Source organism: Protomyctophum bolini (genome assembly GCF_963924005.1).
Source record: "Protomyctophum bolini genome assembly, chromosome: 3".
Taxonomy (NCBI): Eukaryota; Metazoa; Chordata; class Actinopteri; order Myctophiformes; family Myctophidae; genus Protomyctophum; species Protomyctophum bolini.
In genome coordinates, this window is record NC_137864.1 from 47,371,845 (window position 1) to 47,387,607 (window position 15,763).

Below are 15,763 nucleotides of genomic sequence, written 5' to 3' on the forward strand. Positions count from 1 at the left end.
TTGCTTCGAACGAACGTGCCCCCTTTTCCCTCCTTTATAAAGCGCTTACACAAATCAGTAATTTCTGTACAAAACACTGCTTTCTAGAAAACACAAAAGGAGAGGCAGTGAAATCAAGAAAATACTGTACAAAACAACATGGAATGACTCTTGTCACTGAGAGGTGTGGCACTTTATGGGTTAGCTTATGCGGGTATATATACATACCGGTATGTATATATATACTATATGACACCCTGATAAGAAGTTAAGTATTTTTCTTCAGTTTCAATAGAAAGTGCCATTTTGACCTCACCTTTTTTCTTTTTTCCCCCCAGAAATGTACATTCTTTAACTGTTAGAAAAATGTGTTGTACTCAAACATTAGAACAATGAGAAGTATATATTTTTTTCTCTCCCTCTCTTCAGGAAATTTGGCACAAAACGGGCTCATCAGTAGCTTTCAAGTTTCACACGACCACCGTCTCCCTCACTCACAAATCTCTTTCTTCCTCTGACAAGACAAAAAAAAAAAAGTAAAAACATATCAGAGGTTAGGTCTTCATTCAAAAACAGAAACAGTGGGGAAAAAACTAATATCAAACAAAGGGTGGTCTGTGTATATTTTTCTTTAAGACAAAAAAAAACACATCAGGTTATGTCTTCATTCAAAATGAACAGAAAAAAGGGGGGGGGGGGAATATATCAAAAGAAAAGGTGGTATGTTTATTTCCTTCTTCCTCTGAGAAGACAAAACATCATATTAGGTTATGTCTTTATTGTTCATTCAATACAAACCGTAAAAAAATAAAGAAAATAAAGTAAAAGGGTGGTTTGCTTGTCCAAAAACCAGTCATGGAAAAAAGAAAAGTATGATTACTCACCGACAGGGACAGAGATCCCTTAATTTTTCATCGATGACTCCAGAACTGAAACTCTTGTCAACAAACTGCTCCAAGATGAAGTACGCACGGGGTACATCAATGTTGATTTCAGCAATGTCCATGTAAACTCTTTCAAAGCCCTAGAAACATGACATGTCATTATAGCCGATAAAAGTACATTTTAATTTTAAAAGGCCTCTAAACATCAAGCTGCCAGTTACAGTAAAATACTGTATGGTGATGTGCAGTGCAAAAGCTGAACACCAGGTGCCGCCGTACCCTTCTCATTTGTTCCACAGTGAGGACAGAGGATACCCAAAGGAACTTCAGTAGCTGCAGAACCATTTTGAATGTCTTCTCTCCTTTGGATTCCAGGACCATGACTATTGCCTGAAAGATGGCAAACAAATCATAGCAATTTAAGATTAGACATGCTCACCAACTAGACCTGTAGCACATCACTGTTCAGCAAACGTTTATTCCCCATTTACATTGCATCATACACTAGTTACCTCGTAGACAAACTCATGGTGGAAATGGGGCACTTCCAGTTCCTTGAGGCATCGCTCAGCTTCCTTGACGTCTCCAGACAGAATGTACTCTTTCAGCAATAGGTTCATCTTGGACGAAAGAACAAAAACAATCAAGCCAACGAATTACAAAATATATGTAGACCTTAAACAAAAAGAAAATAGGCTGTGCCTAAACAAAATATTAACCACTATAGGAACATTTACTTAATACCATCTATTAAATCCATCTTGATAATCTTGGCAAACCTGGTTGTTCAGAGCAGAACAACCAGCATTGCAGAGATTATCAATCCCTTGAAAGAAAAACATGAAAGTCCTTGCTTAAAAACAAGCTGTAACTTTAACATTAAGTGTTACATAACTTTAATGAATAGCTTTATAAAGAAGGGAACCATGTCAATGAAGGTGGTTCCTATGCACTTGCACTTTTCTTTTCAGTCAAGACCTCACCTGTTTGACGAGCTGTGTGACAGGCCTCAGACCTCCACCGGCCCCCCATAGGTTCTCTATGCGGACACCAACCATACTCATCTTCAGCAGTACTGCTGCTCGATCCAGTGCCGCCCTGGAGTGGAAAAGGTCAAATAAATGTACAGTCCGAGTCTTAACATCATCGGACAACTATAAAAAATAATTTCCTCATTAATTTGCTTTCTTGGATTATTACAGATTACACAATAAATTACCTTTACACTCGTTTAATCTCAAAATATTTCAAAACCAAAAAGGGCGGGAGGGGAGCCATCCATCACGTCACAAACAATGGCGTTCCACATTACCTTGCATGTTCACAGTCAACTCTGCCTTTGTAGCCCTCAATGTAGCTCTTGGACAGGATCTGGTCTCTGACAGCCCGGGCAATGAATTGGCCCACCAACTGGAAAAACATGCAAAAAAATAAAAAGGTTACAACAAATTACCCAACTCCACATAAGGTGGGCCAGCGCCACAGTAAACATAGTGTACAGATAACACATTGAGGGGTAAAGAACTTTAGAATCCCGGTCCACATAACCCACCGTATGGTTTAAATAAATATTTCTTAAATGTATTTTTCAGTGGGTAATTCAAGAGTATGCATACCAAACAAACACACCCAAGTTTGTTTTATAGGCCTACATGTCCCTGCATACTTCATTCATTTAGTAAAGCTACAATTGGTGTTGGTGTGTGATGTCACACCTTGTCTGAGTTGCATGTCCTGCCTCAAACCTGTGAATGGAAGTATGAACACCAGATTTTAGTTGTAAAACTATATTAATGCGTTAGATAAATGTGCAAGGGAAAGAGAGGGTCTTCAAATCCAAACCTTCTGTATCATGCAACATACAGGAAAGAGGAACTCCCTGTTGTGGAATTCAAGGACAGTTTAGAAGTTCATTACCAGAGCTTACAAGAGAAAAACATCAGTCACACAGGACAGTGGAACAATAGTTATTTGACCAACCAAAGCAAAGAAGACTGGCCCCCTATACTGTAAACTATTATGCATGTTCAGTCATTGCGAAAGAACTAAACCCTGACGGGGTGATGCAGGACCCCGATGCAAAGCGTCCTTCCATCACTGTCCAAGATATTATTCCACATGCATTTTGTGGAAATGAACAAAATGTGAAGGATTTGAATTGTAGCCTAATGTCACCAGCCAAACTTGTATGCATGATTTAAATACATTTTCTAAAACAACCCAAACCTTGTTTTCGTGAAACATGTGAGTCAACCAAGAGTGGACCGCAATCTCATTTATTTGTCCAACTGTCCCAATTATGGAGTGCTATTTTTGAAGCATCAGTAGTGACAAATTAACATGCCTCTCAAAAGACTCAACTAGACAATGACTGACTGTGGCCTTGTGAGCACACGTGCAAGTGTTTGTTTACAGTGGTATAGGCGGATGAGTTTTGGGAAACGAAAGAGCTGGCTTTGCTGTTCTGGTCTGGACAAAGCCTATGCTCATCGGTGCTCATTGTTCCTGTACAAATGAGACGCAGCTATACTCTCATCTGACCCGCGGCTATGGCTAGACTGGCAGGATCAGAATGGAGAGAGAGAGAGGGAGAGAAACGGTTGTGTGGTCATTAGTGTTATGGTCACTGATTACGACAGATGATTTTGGCAGTCTAGACTAAACTGCAGTTTGTGCCAATAAAAGCCAACTTAACACAACAGAGAGAGAGAGATAACTCAGAGTGTGCGCATGGAAGAGCAGATGCGCTGTCCTATGCAGCAACCCAGAACTGAGAGAATGGGACAGAGGAGAAAAAAAAGGGAGCGAGAGAAAGTGAGACAGTGTGAAAGGATGGGTGGGGATAGGAGGATGAATAGACCCTTTGGCCTCCTACGCTGAGCTAGCATTTCGCCAGCGCAAAGAGACAAAGGCCAGAGACCTCACGTCTGTGCAGGGTGAAAGGAAAGAGCTGAAATACACATGCAAGCTCACCCACAAGCACATACAATCAGACCACAGTGTCCTTCGCCGATGCTCCACCACAGTCAGTGCATGAACGTTTACTTTAGCACGTGCTTCACTCTGAACAGTGACGTGACAGCGTCTACTTTGACAGTAACCAGGGTTCCAAAATGTCCCCAATTTTCTATAATACATGCGTATAGCAAATGTACTTACACGTGTAACTACATTGAAAGATCTTCAGAGTAGGAATGGAGGACTACGTGTTGCACATTCCTACTCTACTTGTATGCCATTTAAACTCTGTAGCACTTCGAAATTTGCTAAAATGTAAAGTGTACAAATTACCACGTGTTCTTTACACAGCTTATCCTATCCCTTCTATGCTCCACAACACAATTGAACACATGCATATAGCACATACCATGTGATAATCCCAGCCCAGAATTTGAGAGCCACGATAACAAACTGGTTCAGACAAGTTTTTTTTATCGTTTATGTGACCGTGCCTTTGATGTTAGATCTGAGCTTCTCAGGCAGGCCATTCCAGAAATGACCTGCCAGAGAAGCTCAGGCTTGATAAATCACAGTCTTAAAATATACTTATCCATCATTTTATAGTTTGATTCTCACGTTTCCAGCATGGGTATTTACAGGTTAAAATAAGTGTTAAATAGCTCTATATTCCGACAGTACTCATTGCTTTAGAGTGCATGTGCTGCTCATTAACAGGGGTTATATTACAGAAAATACCTTTTCAGCTCAGGATACCGATTTTACAAAAGGATACAGGATAAACAAGAGAACACAAAGGAATGAGCAGACATGGAACTGGATCACCATCTAATCTATACTCATAAATGGGTACTTTCTTCTGAATGACTGAAAGTTTGCAACCGACCTGAAATTGTATTTTCCATTTATTAATGAGCTGGAGAGATCCCCGTTGAAAAAACCCTATAGCAATGATTACTACCACAATATAGTGCTTTTAAGATTTTGATAAAACACTTTGTTTGAACCAAATAATATCACATACCCTACCTCCAACTGTTTTTAATTTTATTATTATTATTATTATAAAAAAAAATAGATGCCTCATTGGCCGCTGCAGTTCGTTGGAGCCGTGATGTGTGTCGAAGGAGGGGCGGAACAGTTTACACTGGGGGAGGAAGTGCACTGGAAGTGTGGAAGGCACGCTACGTCAATACGTCACGCTGCCACTCAAGTGACTACTGTCTATGGGTTTGCCCACTTTTCCCCCCTTTTGTGATCCTTCCCAATGTTTCTTCCCTTCTGATCAAAGGTTTATTCTAGAATAACGGATATAAGCGCCGCAATGCGTTGTGAGTCCATTTTAGGTGAGCAACAGTGTGAGATTAATTAGTAACATCCATCTATAAATGCACTAAATCTGAGAAAATCCTTCTTCAATTAATTAAGGGTGTATGGTCAAGTGGTTATGGACAATTTTGACACTGCACAGTGCACATAAATGTCAAGATATATACCCATACTGAGCAATTTTACAGCAAATAATGTAATAAAATAAATCGACTCCCTGAATAGCTTTACATTAACCCAGACACTAATTGAGTGCAGCACACACACACACACACACACACACACACACAATAACAACACCCACCTGCGGGGCTCCGGGCGTGTCCAGCACCAGATCAGGCAGCTCTCGGAGCAGCGCGTCAAAGGAGCTCTCCACGTCGTTGTGAGTCAGGACGGGGCCACACAGGTCGGCCAGCAGCCTGGAGGTGAGCTCCCGGTGGCTGGCTTTGGCCTCCAGGGCCAGCGACACGGCCAGCATGGGAACCCCGCTCCGCATGGAGCCCAGGTTGAGCTCCCCTAGCAGTTCCTGGGGGGAGGTGGAGTGTGACAAGATGAGAATGTAACTTAACTTGATTTAAACCACATGAACCCTAGGGTCGTTATTCTAGGGCAAACATGTGGCGAAACTAGAAGATCGAGCAATTAGCCCCTTCACTAAGTCCCTCCCCAACCCATCCTTGTCTAATAGGCATAGCAACCCCGTTGCTAAACTATTTGGATTGGCATTGGACAATCACTTTTTGGGGTGGGATTTAGTGAAGGGCTAATTTGGTGGTGTAGTGGGAAGAAAGGAGCAGGACCGGGAAAGTATCTGTATCATTTTTAGCTCACTGTGAGCTTGTAAATCTGCCATCTTTGAACAATTTAGGAAAATTACTGATTTAGTGGTTACAAACTGCTTTATGATTATTACTATTCGATACTTTGTACAGTTGTGTAGAGGTCCTTCAGGTGGTCTGGGACTTACTGCCACTTCATTCGTGTCTCCATGCTCAAAGTACTCCTGTACTATGGGGGTAACTGTTTTCTCAAAGTCCCTTTCGTCCAGCGGGGGAACCACTGCCTCATACACACAGTTCTCCTGTCAAGAACAGATGCAGAGAGCAGCAGAAGAATTGTTACTGCAGCTTGGAGCTCATTACATATTGGCCGTGATCCCAGGATTCAGTCGTTTAATGTTCAACCGGAGTGATAATACAAATTGTTTGCACCAACATAGTATTATTGCGGATTCGTCGATTCATCGAGTAGAAACCGCATATCTCCACGTTTCAACTTTCGTAAAATAATGCCCTACTTATACATACAAGGTTTCCACCCAAAAGGCAACAAAATATATTTGCACCAACATAGTACTGTATGCAGATGTATGGCATCAGTCAATACCTGAGCTTCATCGTAGTTTGGGTCTCTCACATCCACCGATTGAGGCCCATACACTTCACCTGATCTGCCCCACACACCTTTCCCTCCAGCCCCACCTAAGGATAAAGATGACAAAGTATTAAGAGACTTGACAACAATAATACAGATCTTAAGACCGAGGCAAAAAGGTACCCGTTAGCAGTGGTTGTCCCACATATCGCTGTTGTCGAGCAAAAACGCCTCATCTCCATATTGACTTTTTATGTTTTGCTTTTGTAAATGAATGCTCTACTTTGTCAGTGTCACACAAAAGTAGCAAAAAATTGCCGATCTAAAAGTTCAAAACGCTAAAAACATGTGGCATCGTGCGGTCACTGCAGTGTTTTGAATTTGTAGTAAGGTTTATATGAATTCTGAAAAGTAACAATTGTGGACATATGTTTCCACACGACAGCACAAGGATATCATGGTTACCTGAAATACGAGTCGTTTTGGAAAAGCATGGACTTACTTGTTAACGGTGCATAACCCATTCTGACCTGAGATCAGATTCATACGACGTTTACACTGGACACACACTGGTCTGATTAACCCATTCTGACCTGAGATCAGATTCATACGACGTTTACACTGGACACACACTGGTCTGATTAACCCATTCTGACCTGAGATCAGATTCTAAGAATGTCAGTCGTTCTTCTATTTTTCAAAAATAGCAGACCTACAAGCTCGTAGCGCGCCACTCGGTGGCGCGCTATGAGCTTGTAGATCTGCTATTTTTCAATAGCTAAAGCATAACATGATGCCAACACCAAAACAGGTTCCCGTTCAGAATGGGATAATGGGGATGCACCGAAAGGGAAATTCTTGGCCGAAACCGAATACCGAATATAGGAAACAGTTGGCCGAAAACCGAACATGATTAATATATCTTTTTTTTCTCCGACCTACCATTGCTGTCATGGCCGTACTTTAAAGCTACCCGATTTATGTTCATGGCAAAACTTAACTTAAATAATAATAATCACTATTATGGGTCCATAAAACATTTATTCAGCTCTTTTGAATGCATTAATTGCATAAACTATTCGGTGATATATATATTCTGCCTATTCTGGCCGAAACCGAATAGACCAAAAATGCATTTTTAGCCATTTTGTGCCAAATATTTTCTGCGGACGAATATTCGGTGCATCACTAGTGCATAAACACTTGAGTTACTGTTAACCCATTCTGAACGGGAACCCATTTTGGTGTTAGCATCATGTTATGCTTTAGCTATTGAAAAATAGCAGATCTACAAGCTCATAGCGCGCCACCGAGTGGCGCGCTACGAGCTTGTAGGTCTGCTATTTTTGAAAAATCGAAGAACGACTGACATTTTTTTAGAATCTGATCTCGGGTCAGAATGGGTTAATCAGACCAGTGTGTGTCCAGTGGAAACCTCGTATGAATCTGATCTCAGGTCAGAATGGGTTAAACAAAAGATCAGCGGCATTTTTTGAGAGCATGCAGTTCTTTTGACAAGAAGCCTTTAGCTCCATGAAACAGACGCCCTGAAAATGGCTTCAAAGCCTTTTCATAGCAGTCACTCCAGGGGGGCTGAGTGCATGATGTCATATCACACTATCACAGAGACATGGAACCAGAGAAAGGTGATATGACCTTTAACAGTAAAATGTCCTCAGCAGTACCAAGCATAGCTTTGGGGGGAAGGATTCTTCTACCCAAATTGGTACCAGCAGTTCCAAGACCCAAACAAGAGAACAGAACCAGACGGAAACACACATAAGGCTCTGTACCAATTCTGAAATCTGGTAGCTGGCAATATAAATACATACGGCTAAGGGCTGTTGCAAGAACTGCTAAACCACAGCAGAGCAGTGTCATGAAAAGCTTTGAAAGCTCCCAAAATAATGTATTACTAAAAAGCAGTAAAAAAAAAAAGAAAAAAACATTTGGGCCTTCGTCCTGGTATACTGAATAGCAGTACATAAGACGGGTATATAAAAGGCAGATAAACATAATCGCTGAGTGAGCACACCTGCTGGCTGCTTTATTTGTCCCTATGTGGCCACCAGGAAAGAATTTTTTTCAATTTCAAGTGTCCATCCATACCAGGGGGGCAGTCAGACAGATATTTTGTGAAGCCACTAAGGAAATCGGGACTTCCTGAAAGTTCATATAATGGCCTGTTGTGGCGCTGTCATTGGGCCCAAAAAAAACCCCATATCTCCATAGAGGTCCATGTATTTGGACCCAACTTCACCTAGACTGCATTACCTTAATAAACATAGTCATGAATACTCTGCTTCCAGTCACTAGTTTAAAGTCTCATTTCTCATGTCATAATATTGTTTTTGGAAAATTATGGTCACATTTATTTAAAAAAATTACCATAAAGTCGCGTATGTTCTGAGGGGCGTGGCTACCGTTACAGTCTATGGCCCTTATTTATCAACACAATTGGGTGTACACCGGGTGTACACCGCGTTGATAAATAAGGGCCTATGATCGGGAGCCACCCCCCGTTCGAGTCAAAATAAAAACCAACTAAGTTGTTTTTGCTTCGTTGTCTGGGCCAGCCAATGGCCAGCTGGGCCCAAACGGATCTAGAAAGATGGCGATTTACAATTCAAGGACTGACTGGCTTCATCTTACGTCCATATCAGACCCGGGGAACACTTTGTCCATATTTTTTTTACAGTCTATGGTACATACCCCATACAAAATACCTGTCCACAATGTATAAAAACAACGCCCCCTGAGCTATAGAGAGTCCACACAGTCGTATACAAAGCAAAAGTTAAAAATACAGAATTAAAAAGACCAATAATAAATTACAGGAATGGTTTGATGTCGAACTCCTTGTTAAGCCCAGAAAACAATCGCTCTTAGGTTTTCATTTTTACATGTATACTATATAGAAAATGAAACAATTAAAAACATGCATTGCAGCACACAACAGTATCCTCCAATCCTGGAACAAAAATATTTTACCCTGGCACTGCAAAAAAGTTTTTTATTTATTTTTTACGCTTCACGGTCACGGTCACGTAAAATGAAAACAATGGGACCTTCCAGAGCGGAGGGAATCAACGCAGAGTGAGTATTGGGAGATGGCTTCATCACATGTGTATTTAACACTTTTTTCTATATAAAGCAAGGTTGGTATAAATAAGGCAAAAAGAAACAGACGGTAGTAGTACCAAAACCTGTGGTGTGGCACTGGTTGACCCACTGCAGATCTGGCAGGTGAAAAATCGATATACGGCATACATTTGTAAAGGGGCCAGTGTTATACAAACACATCTGTTGGGTTCCAAGACAGCATCAACAGATGGTATAGACTATGTGGCCTGATACCAAAGCAGCTTGTCCGACCTATCCAACATTATCCAAGGCCTCCCTAAGTCCTGTCCAGCATGTGACACATTACATCCAGCTATATTTGTCCTGACCCGCATTGACTAGGTCCATCCATCCCAACACAAAACACTGTGTACTCTTACTGCCGTCACTGACGACTCCTCACCCCAACCCCTCATGCCGCTGGCATAATTACGGCTTACATTAAAAAAATGCCAATGCAATGCAACGCTTTTAATGTAGGAAAAGGCTGCTGGACCAACCAAGTCACTTCTGTTGCATAACAGGCTAGCTCAGCTGACACCATGCCAGCAGAAACTCCCCTAGTTCCAGTTCCACAGTCTCGGAGTGGAGGGAACTGATTGTACTGTACTGAAGACTGCTAGTTTTGCTGCTGCTGCGTGTACAGCATGTGTGTGTGTGTGTGTGTGTGTGTGTGTGTGTGTGTGTGTGTGTGTGTGTGTGTGTGTGTGTGTGTCACAGAAGCAGGACACGACCCACAGGATGTATAAACAGAGCCATATTCCTAGGTTTCTTATACATTTTCCATTTCCAAATGCCACAATTTCTCAGAGATTCCCCCTCCCCCCCCCCCCGGACAGGATTTTAACAAAATATAATTAACATGCATCACTGTAGCCTCACCGTGAGTCAACCTTGACTTGCCATACCACTTTCACATGCCTTTTGCACAATTCTCAAAGACTTCTAAACCCCTAAAACAATCATTTCTTCTGTTTTGAGACACAAGATAACCTGATTTAGGTCTGAACAGAAACATTGCGTTTCCCATTAATGTCATTTTGTATGTGAAGACGTATGTGTGTGGGAGTCTCTCCTCCATAGACGGTCTATGATAGACCTGTACAGAACAGAAACCTGTACAGAAACCATGCAAGTTGTTATTTATGCTGTACATGGGAGTATGTTTGTGTACTGCAAACGGACCTCTAAAAGTGTTCGACACTACACAGTTTCCACTCCCTGTAAACATTTATGACGCATCCATGTTATTTATAAAAGGTGATTAGGGGGAGGCCTATTCTTGGTTTGATATGCAAATTGGATAAGGAGTTAGTTAGTAAACAGATACACTGTGTCTATCAGCAAAGTCCCTCAAGTCATTATCACAATTCGTGTGCACAAACGTAATGCATTTATCTAGACTAGTGATCCTTCTACCATTTAAACCTGTATAATCATTTTCCAACTTCTCTGCACAAAGGCAACCGATTACAAAGCTATTTCAAATAAATAGCAAAGTACAAATCATCCACTTCTTAATTGGTCAGTAAACCATCCATCCCGTTTACACATGCACACTTCCCTTATATGTAAAGGCATAACCACATCAGATGTAATTATAGTTAATAAGCACATGCAAAGCCACCAATAATAAAGACTTCCTCAAGTAAAGCTTGCCATGTGGCAGCTAGCGGAATATTCTTAAAAAGCCTGACTAAGCAGATGTCAACAGTGGACAAGAGTGTGTGAGCCGCTCAAGATCACCCAGCCATTTGTTTACATGCTAATTGGCTTACCGCTACAAGATGCTGAATACAGCTACGTCATACTATCATAGGTTTGCCCTCAAAGCCTTGCTTTCAAAACGACTACCGGTACTGCTTACTACTCCACAATACACTAAAGAATGAAGGTTTTATTTGAGAATGAATGAATGTTAACCATAAATTCAACCATTTAAGTTCACATTGAAAGTCAAGAGTTAAACACATAGCTTTTCATTTCTGGAGCAATGCCAATCTGGGTAATGCCGCAAGAGTACATACCATTGCTGTGAACACAATGTTATATAGGGGGAGAGCGTAGTGACGCGTTCGGTAGGATTTTGGCTCATCTTCCTGCCTACATGTAGGCTAGTAGGATGCTAGGCTACATGGCTGCCAGTCTGTAGTTCGTAAGTTTGCTTGTTAGTGACGCTGGTGTGTGTATACTGTCACTGCAGTACACCATCTTCCATCTCTCCTATCTTTGACTTGTCACAACTCTTTTACTCTATGGTTCTGGATCGACAGCGGTATTATTATTATTCGCCGTTAGAAAATGTTCTGGTGTTCTGATGTGATAGCCGCCTCCCCCTCCCCTCAAAACAGCTCTCAATGTTTACATCTTACTTGACGAGAAGACATATGGAACCAGCCACCAGGGAGAGGGGGAAACCACCACGAGTGACGAGTGATCAGTCAAACATGTTCTCTCCGCAGAAAAAAATAAATAATCTGTCTTTATGTTTACTTACAGACAGTAAATTATTATTTTGCTTACACTGTCACGCTCGTTTGAGGACAGGTAGAGAGCAGAGCAAACATGTGTTTGGAAATGTTGCTGAAGGTTATGTTATTTTGTCAGCCGACACCCAAATCAAATACAGCGTGTATTTAATTATTATGATAATTAAGCAGCAGCTTACTAGCCTACTGGTAGGCAGGAAAATGGCAACCAGAATAAACCATTCTGAGCGAACCTCCTCCCTACGCTCTGGCCCTATAATCACTATCTAACATACCCTGAAGAAGGCATCCTCTACGAAAACGTTGGTCATTTGAAAATAAAGTATTTGCATCGTGACTACGAGTTGTGCAACCTTTATGTTTAAGTTTGTCTCCCGTGGTCAGCACCTCCTCACAAATGGTGTGCCGCGCGGTCCTAACTCTTTGTTTGATTGCTTAATGTAAATCGCTCTGGATTAACCCATTCTGAACGGGAACCCATTTTGGTGTTAGCATCATGTTATGCTTTAGCTATTGAAAAATAGCAGATCTACAAGCTCATAGCGCGCCACCGAGTGGCGCGCTACGAGCTTGTAGGTCTGCTATTTTTTGAAAAATCGAAGAACGACTGACATTTTTTTAGAATCTGATCTCAGGTCAGAATGGGTTAATCAGACCAGTGTGTGTCCAGTGGAAACCTCGTATGAATCTGATCTCAGGTCAGAATGGGTTAAGAGCATCTGCTAAATGCCTAAATTGTAAATTGTTTGATATAGTCGCTATCAAATTGACAGCCACCACTGGGCCCTTCATTCATACCTTTTTTAGGAAGACCTCTGCCCTTGCCAAGCCGGGACTTTCTGTCGAGCAGCTTGCTCTTAGGGCTGGTGGGGGTCGCAGAGGGACCTCTGGTCGGGTCTCCGTTGTCGCTGAGGGAGTCACCCCGGCCCGAATCCCTGGAGGAGTTCTTCCTTAGTCTGCGCTTGGCTTTGGCCTTCATGCGCGCCTCATGGAGGCTATTACTGGACGAGATCCAGTTGCCATTGATCTCATTGTTAATGTTCTTGCTCGATGTCACAACTCCTCCATTCTCTTCATCACCCGATAAGCCACTGAGGTCGTCAGCATCTGTTCAGATTCAGAAGACGATTGATGATGTTTGTTAACAGAGTTAAAGGATCGAGAGAGTAGACAATTCAGTTTTGCAGAGACTGCCCCTCGTCTTCAACGATTGTTGTGCACATAATGTGCAGTATACTTTAGAGGCCTCTGTATACTTTTTTTCCCTCTAAAGTGGTGGAGTTTCTTTTTTTATGTGGCCAAAGTTGATAATGACATTAATTAACACTGGTTATTCTCATTTAAGTTAAAGAGACAATGAGCAAGCAACCTTTGACTCCAAGGGAGGTCCAAATTTCAAATCAAAGAATGCATTGGTACGCTTGGAAATAAAATAACAGTATTTTCAATTTCAGTCATAGAAAATAAGTCACTTCCGCACAGTGGTGGAAGGAAAGTAACTAAGCACATTTACATAAGTACTGTACTGTACTGCAAGTACAATTACAGTAAGTACTGTAAATACAATTAAGTACTGCAAGTACAATTTAAAGGTATTTGTACTTCACTTAAGTATTTCCAATTTCCAGTAGGCCTACTTTTACATTTAAAAACTTTAGTTAGTAGTAAGTGCCTGTAATTGATAATTTTACTTGAGTACAACATTCGAGTCCCTTTTTCCACCACTGCTTCCGCATGAAAAATTCTGATGCGTCGCAGCGAGCAGCAGATCAAGGCACGATACAACTGATGATGCAATTATTGCATTCAAATTAACATCCAAGTTCAAAAACACTCACCAATGGGGTTTGCGTTCAGCCAGGCCTCGCAGTCAGTTGCCATCGTTTCAAAAATAGAAAAGATGTTTGCAGCTGAATTTGGTGCAATTCAGAATTTCTGAATATTATAATGGCTATAAAAAAGGAAATAGTGAAGGAAATTCAGATTAGATGTAGTGAATATCCGTTAATATATATGTAGACAGACATGCAACAACAGGCTCAGCAGACAGCATCCCCTCCCCCCGTTCATTCATACTATTGATAAACAATAGTCAGCTTTAGCTGCAATGACGAGATGTGTCAACAGAGAAAAACAACTGCGTCAACGGCTGCACTCGCTGACAGAAGCCATGTCGTTATCATTATCCACTCTGGCTACAACAACCATTTCATTATAATGTTGCAACAGAGCAACAAAAAAACAGTGAATTAATGTCGACCTTTGCTTACTGTGACAACACACACACACGGCCAACGACGCACGAGCGCGACAACAAAAACAAACAGCTCGCGCAGAGTCCACCGACACTACTTGGCTTTTTTTTTGTTTTTATCCGTTTCACTTTCCACATTATTTAAACGTACAGTATTTTAAGATGCAATGTGCATGTTATAACTTGCTTACTCGTGCTTGCAGTAGAATGATAACTCCCAATGAATGTAAGTCACTAACCGTGCGTTTTGTTTGACCGTCCGAGCTTGTGCGTAAACTCTGTCTAAACGAACGACGACCCAGTTTGTGTTGTGTTTGTTTTATCTACCCAGCAACTCAGAGACGTAACTCTGTCTGCCGCCACTGATTGGCTGAACGCAGCGAGGGTTTAAAGGGACGGACCAATGAGAATACAGAAGGGTCCTTTCTTCTGGTTATTTTGTTGAGGTAGTGCTGCCCCCTGTCTTTCGGGTTGTATAATAGACAAGACACCCCCCCCCCTCATATTATTATTATGCAATGATGTTTGTTATGTTATTGAGTATTGATGACTGTGTGATAAAGGTAGAAATGATGCTGATAGGATCAGGACAGTGATTTATTTATATATGTTTTATTCATGTCCCAAAACAGTCGAAATGGATTCATGTTCTAGAGGTAGACTGCCCAGAACACTTTGTCCATCATCACATTGGAACATGATGTACTATAAACTAGGCTACTATAAACCTGCAGTGTACGCAGACTTCATACACAGCACACAATGTACAACACAACCGTGGCATAAGTTTCACACAACAAAACATCTCCAGCAGCACTTCCATCGCAATTGTTACAAGAGTTAAGTATTTAAAGTTAGTTCATGTGTTGACATGAAATTGGGTTCCTACCGGTTGATGTTGACATATACTTGTACATTTTTGGAGTATCTGAACTTTCCTTGCGTATTTGCACCGCGACAGTCACAGTGTGGACTTGTGGATCTGCTATTTTAACTAGTTAACTTTTCTTTGTTTTTTTTCATGTGTGCAATTATCTACCTCAACACTAGAGGGAGGACTTTTACAACAGTTGCACTCATATTATACTCTCCTTCTGAACATCATGTACTATGATTCTAGCAGTAGTGGAAGAACAAGAACTTAGACCGTGACGTTATTATTAATAGCAATACCGCAATATAAAAACAAGTAGCCTACTCTTAATAAAAGGCCTGTCTTCAATTTGACTCGAGTACAACAGTCTTGGCATCTTGGCCCTCAAACATCCATATACTTAACTGGACGGTTAACAGTAGAATATAAATATATAATCACCACCAGCAGAAATAATAAAATACTGTGATATAATTTTGCCAGTTTAAAATACAAGGTA

At 41.3% G+C, this 15,763-nt stretch overlaps 1 protein-coding gene across 3 annotated transcripts; it reads right to left on the reverse strand.

The window, feature by feature from the left end:
- Nucleotides 1-314: 314 nt before the first annotated feature.
- pdcd4b (programmed cell death 4b) lies at nucleotides 315-14,681 on the reverse strand. Of its 3 annotated transcripts, none has more exons than XM_080760353.1 (12): nucleotides 14,630-14,681; nucleotides 13,975-14,087; nucleotides 12,935-13,243; nucleotides 6,537-6,631; nucleotides 6,118-6,231; nucleotides 5,455-5,676; nucleotides 2,176-2,273; nucleotides 1,847-1,961; nucleotides 1,376-1,483; nucleotides 1,143-1,253; nucleotides 864-1,003; nucleotides 315-493 (listed from the first exon to the last, which is right to left on the reverse strand). In XM_080760353.1, exons 2-12 carry the CDS (start codon nucleotides 14,015-14,017, stop codon nucleotides 433-435), a joined length of 1,416 nt encoding a protein of 471 aa, XP_080616479.1. In that variant the 5' UTR covers nucleotides 14,018-14,087; nucleotides 14,630-14,681; the 3' UTR covers nucleotides 315-432. The 3 variants fall into 3 exon arrangements, with proteins under 3 accessions (XP_080616479.1, XP_080616480.1, XP_080616481.1); XM_080760354.1 differs by having other exon boundaries at nucleotides 14,582-14,677; XM_080760355.1 differs by lacking the exon at nucleotides 6,118-6,231.
- Nucleotides 14,682-15,763: the final 1,082 nt, after the last annotated feature.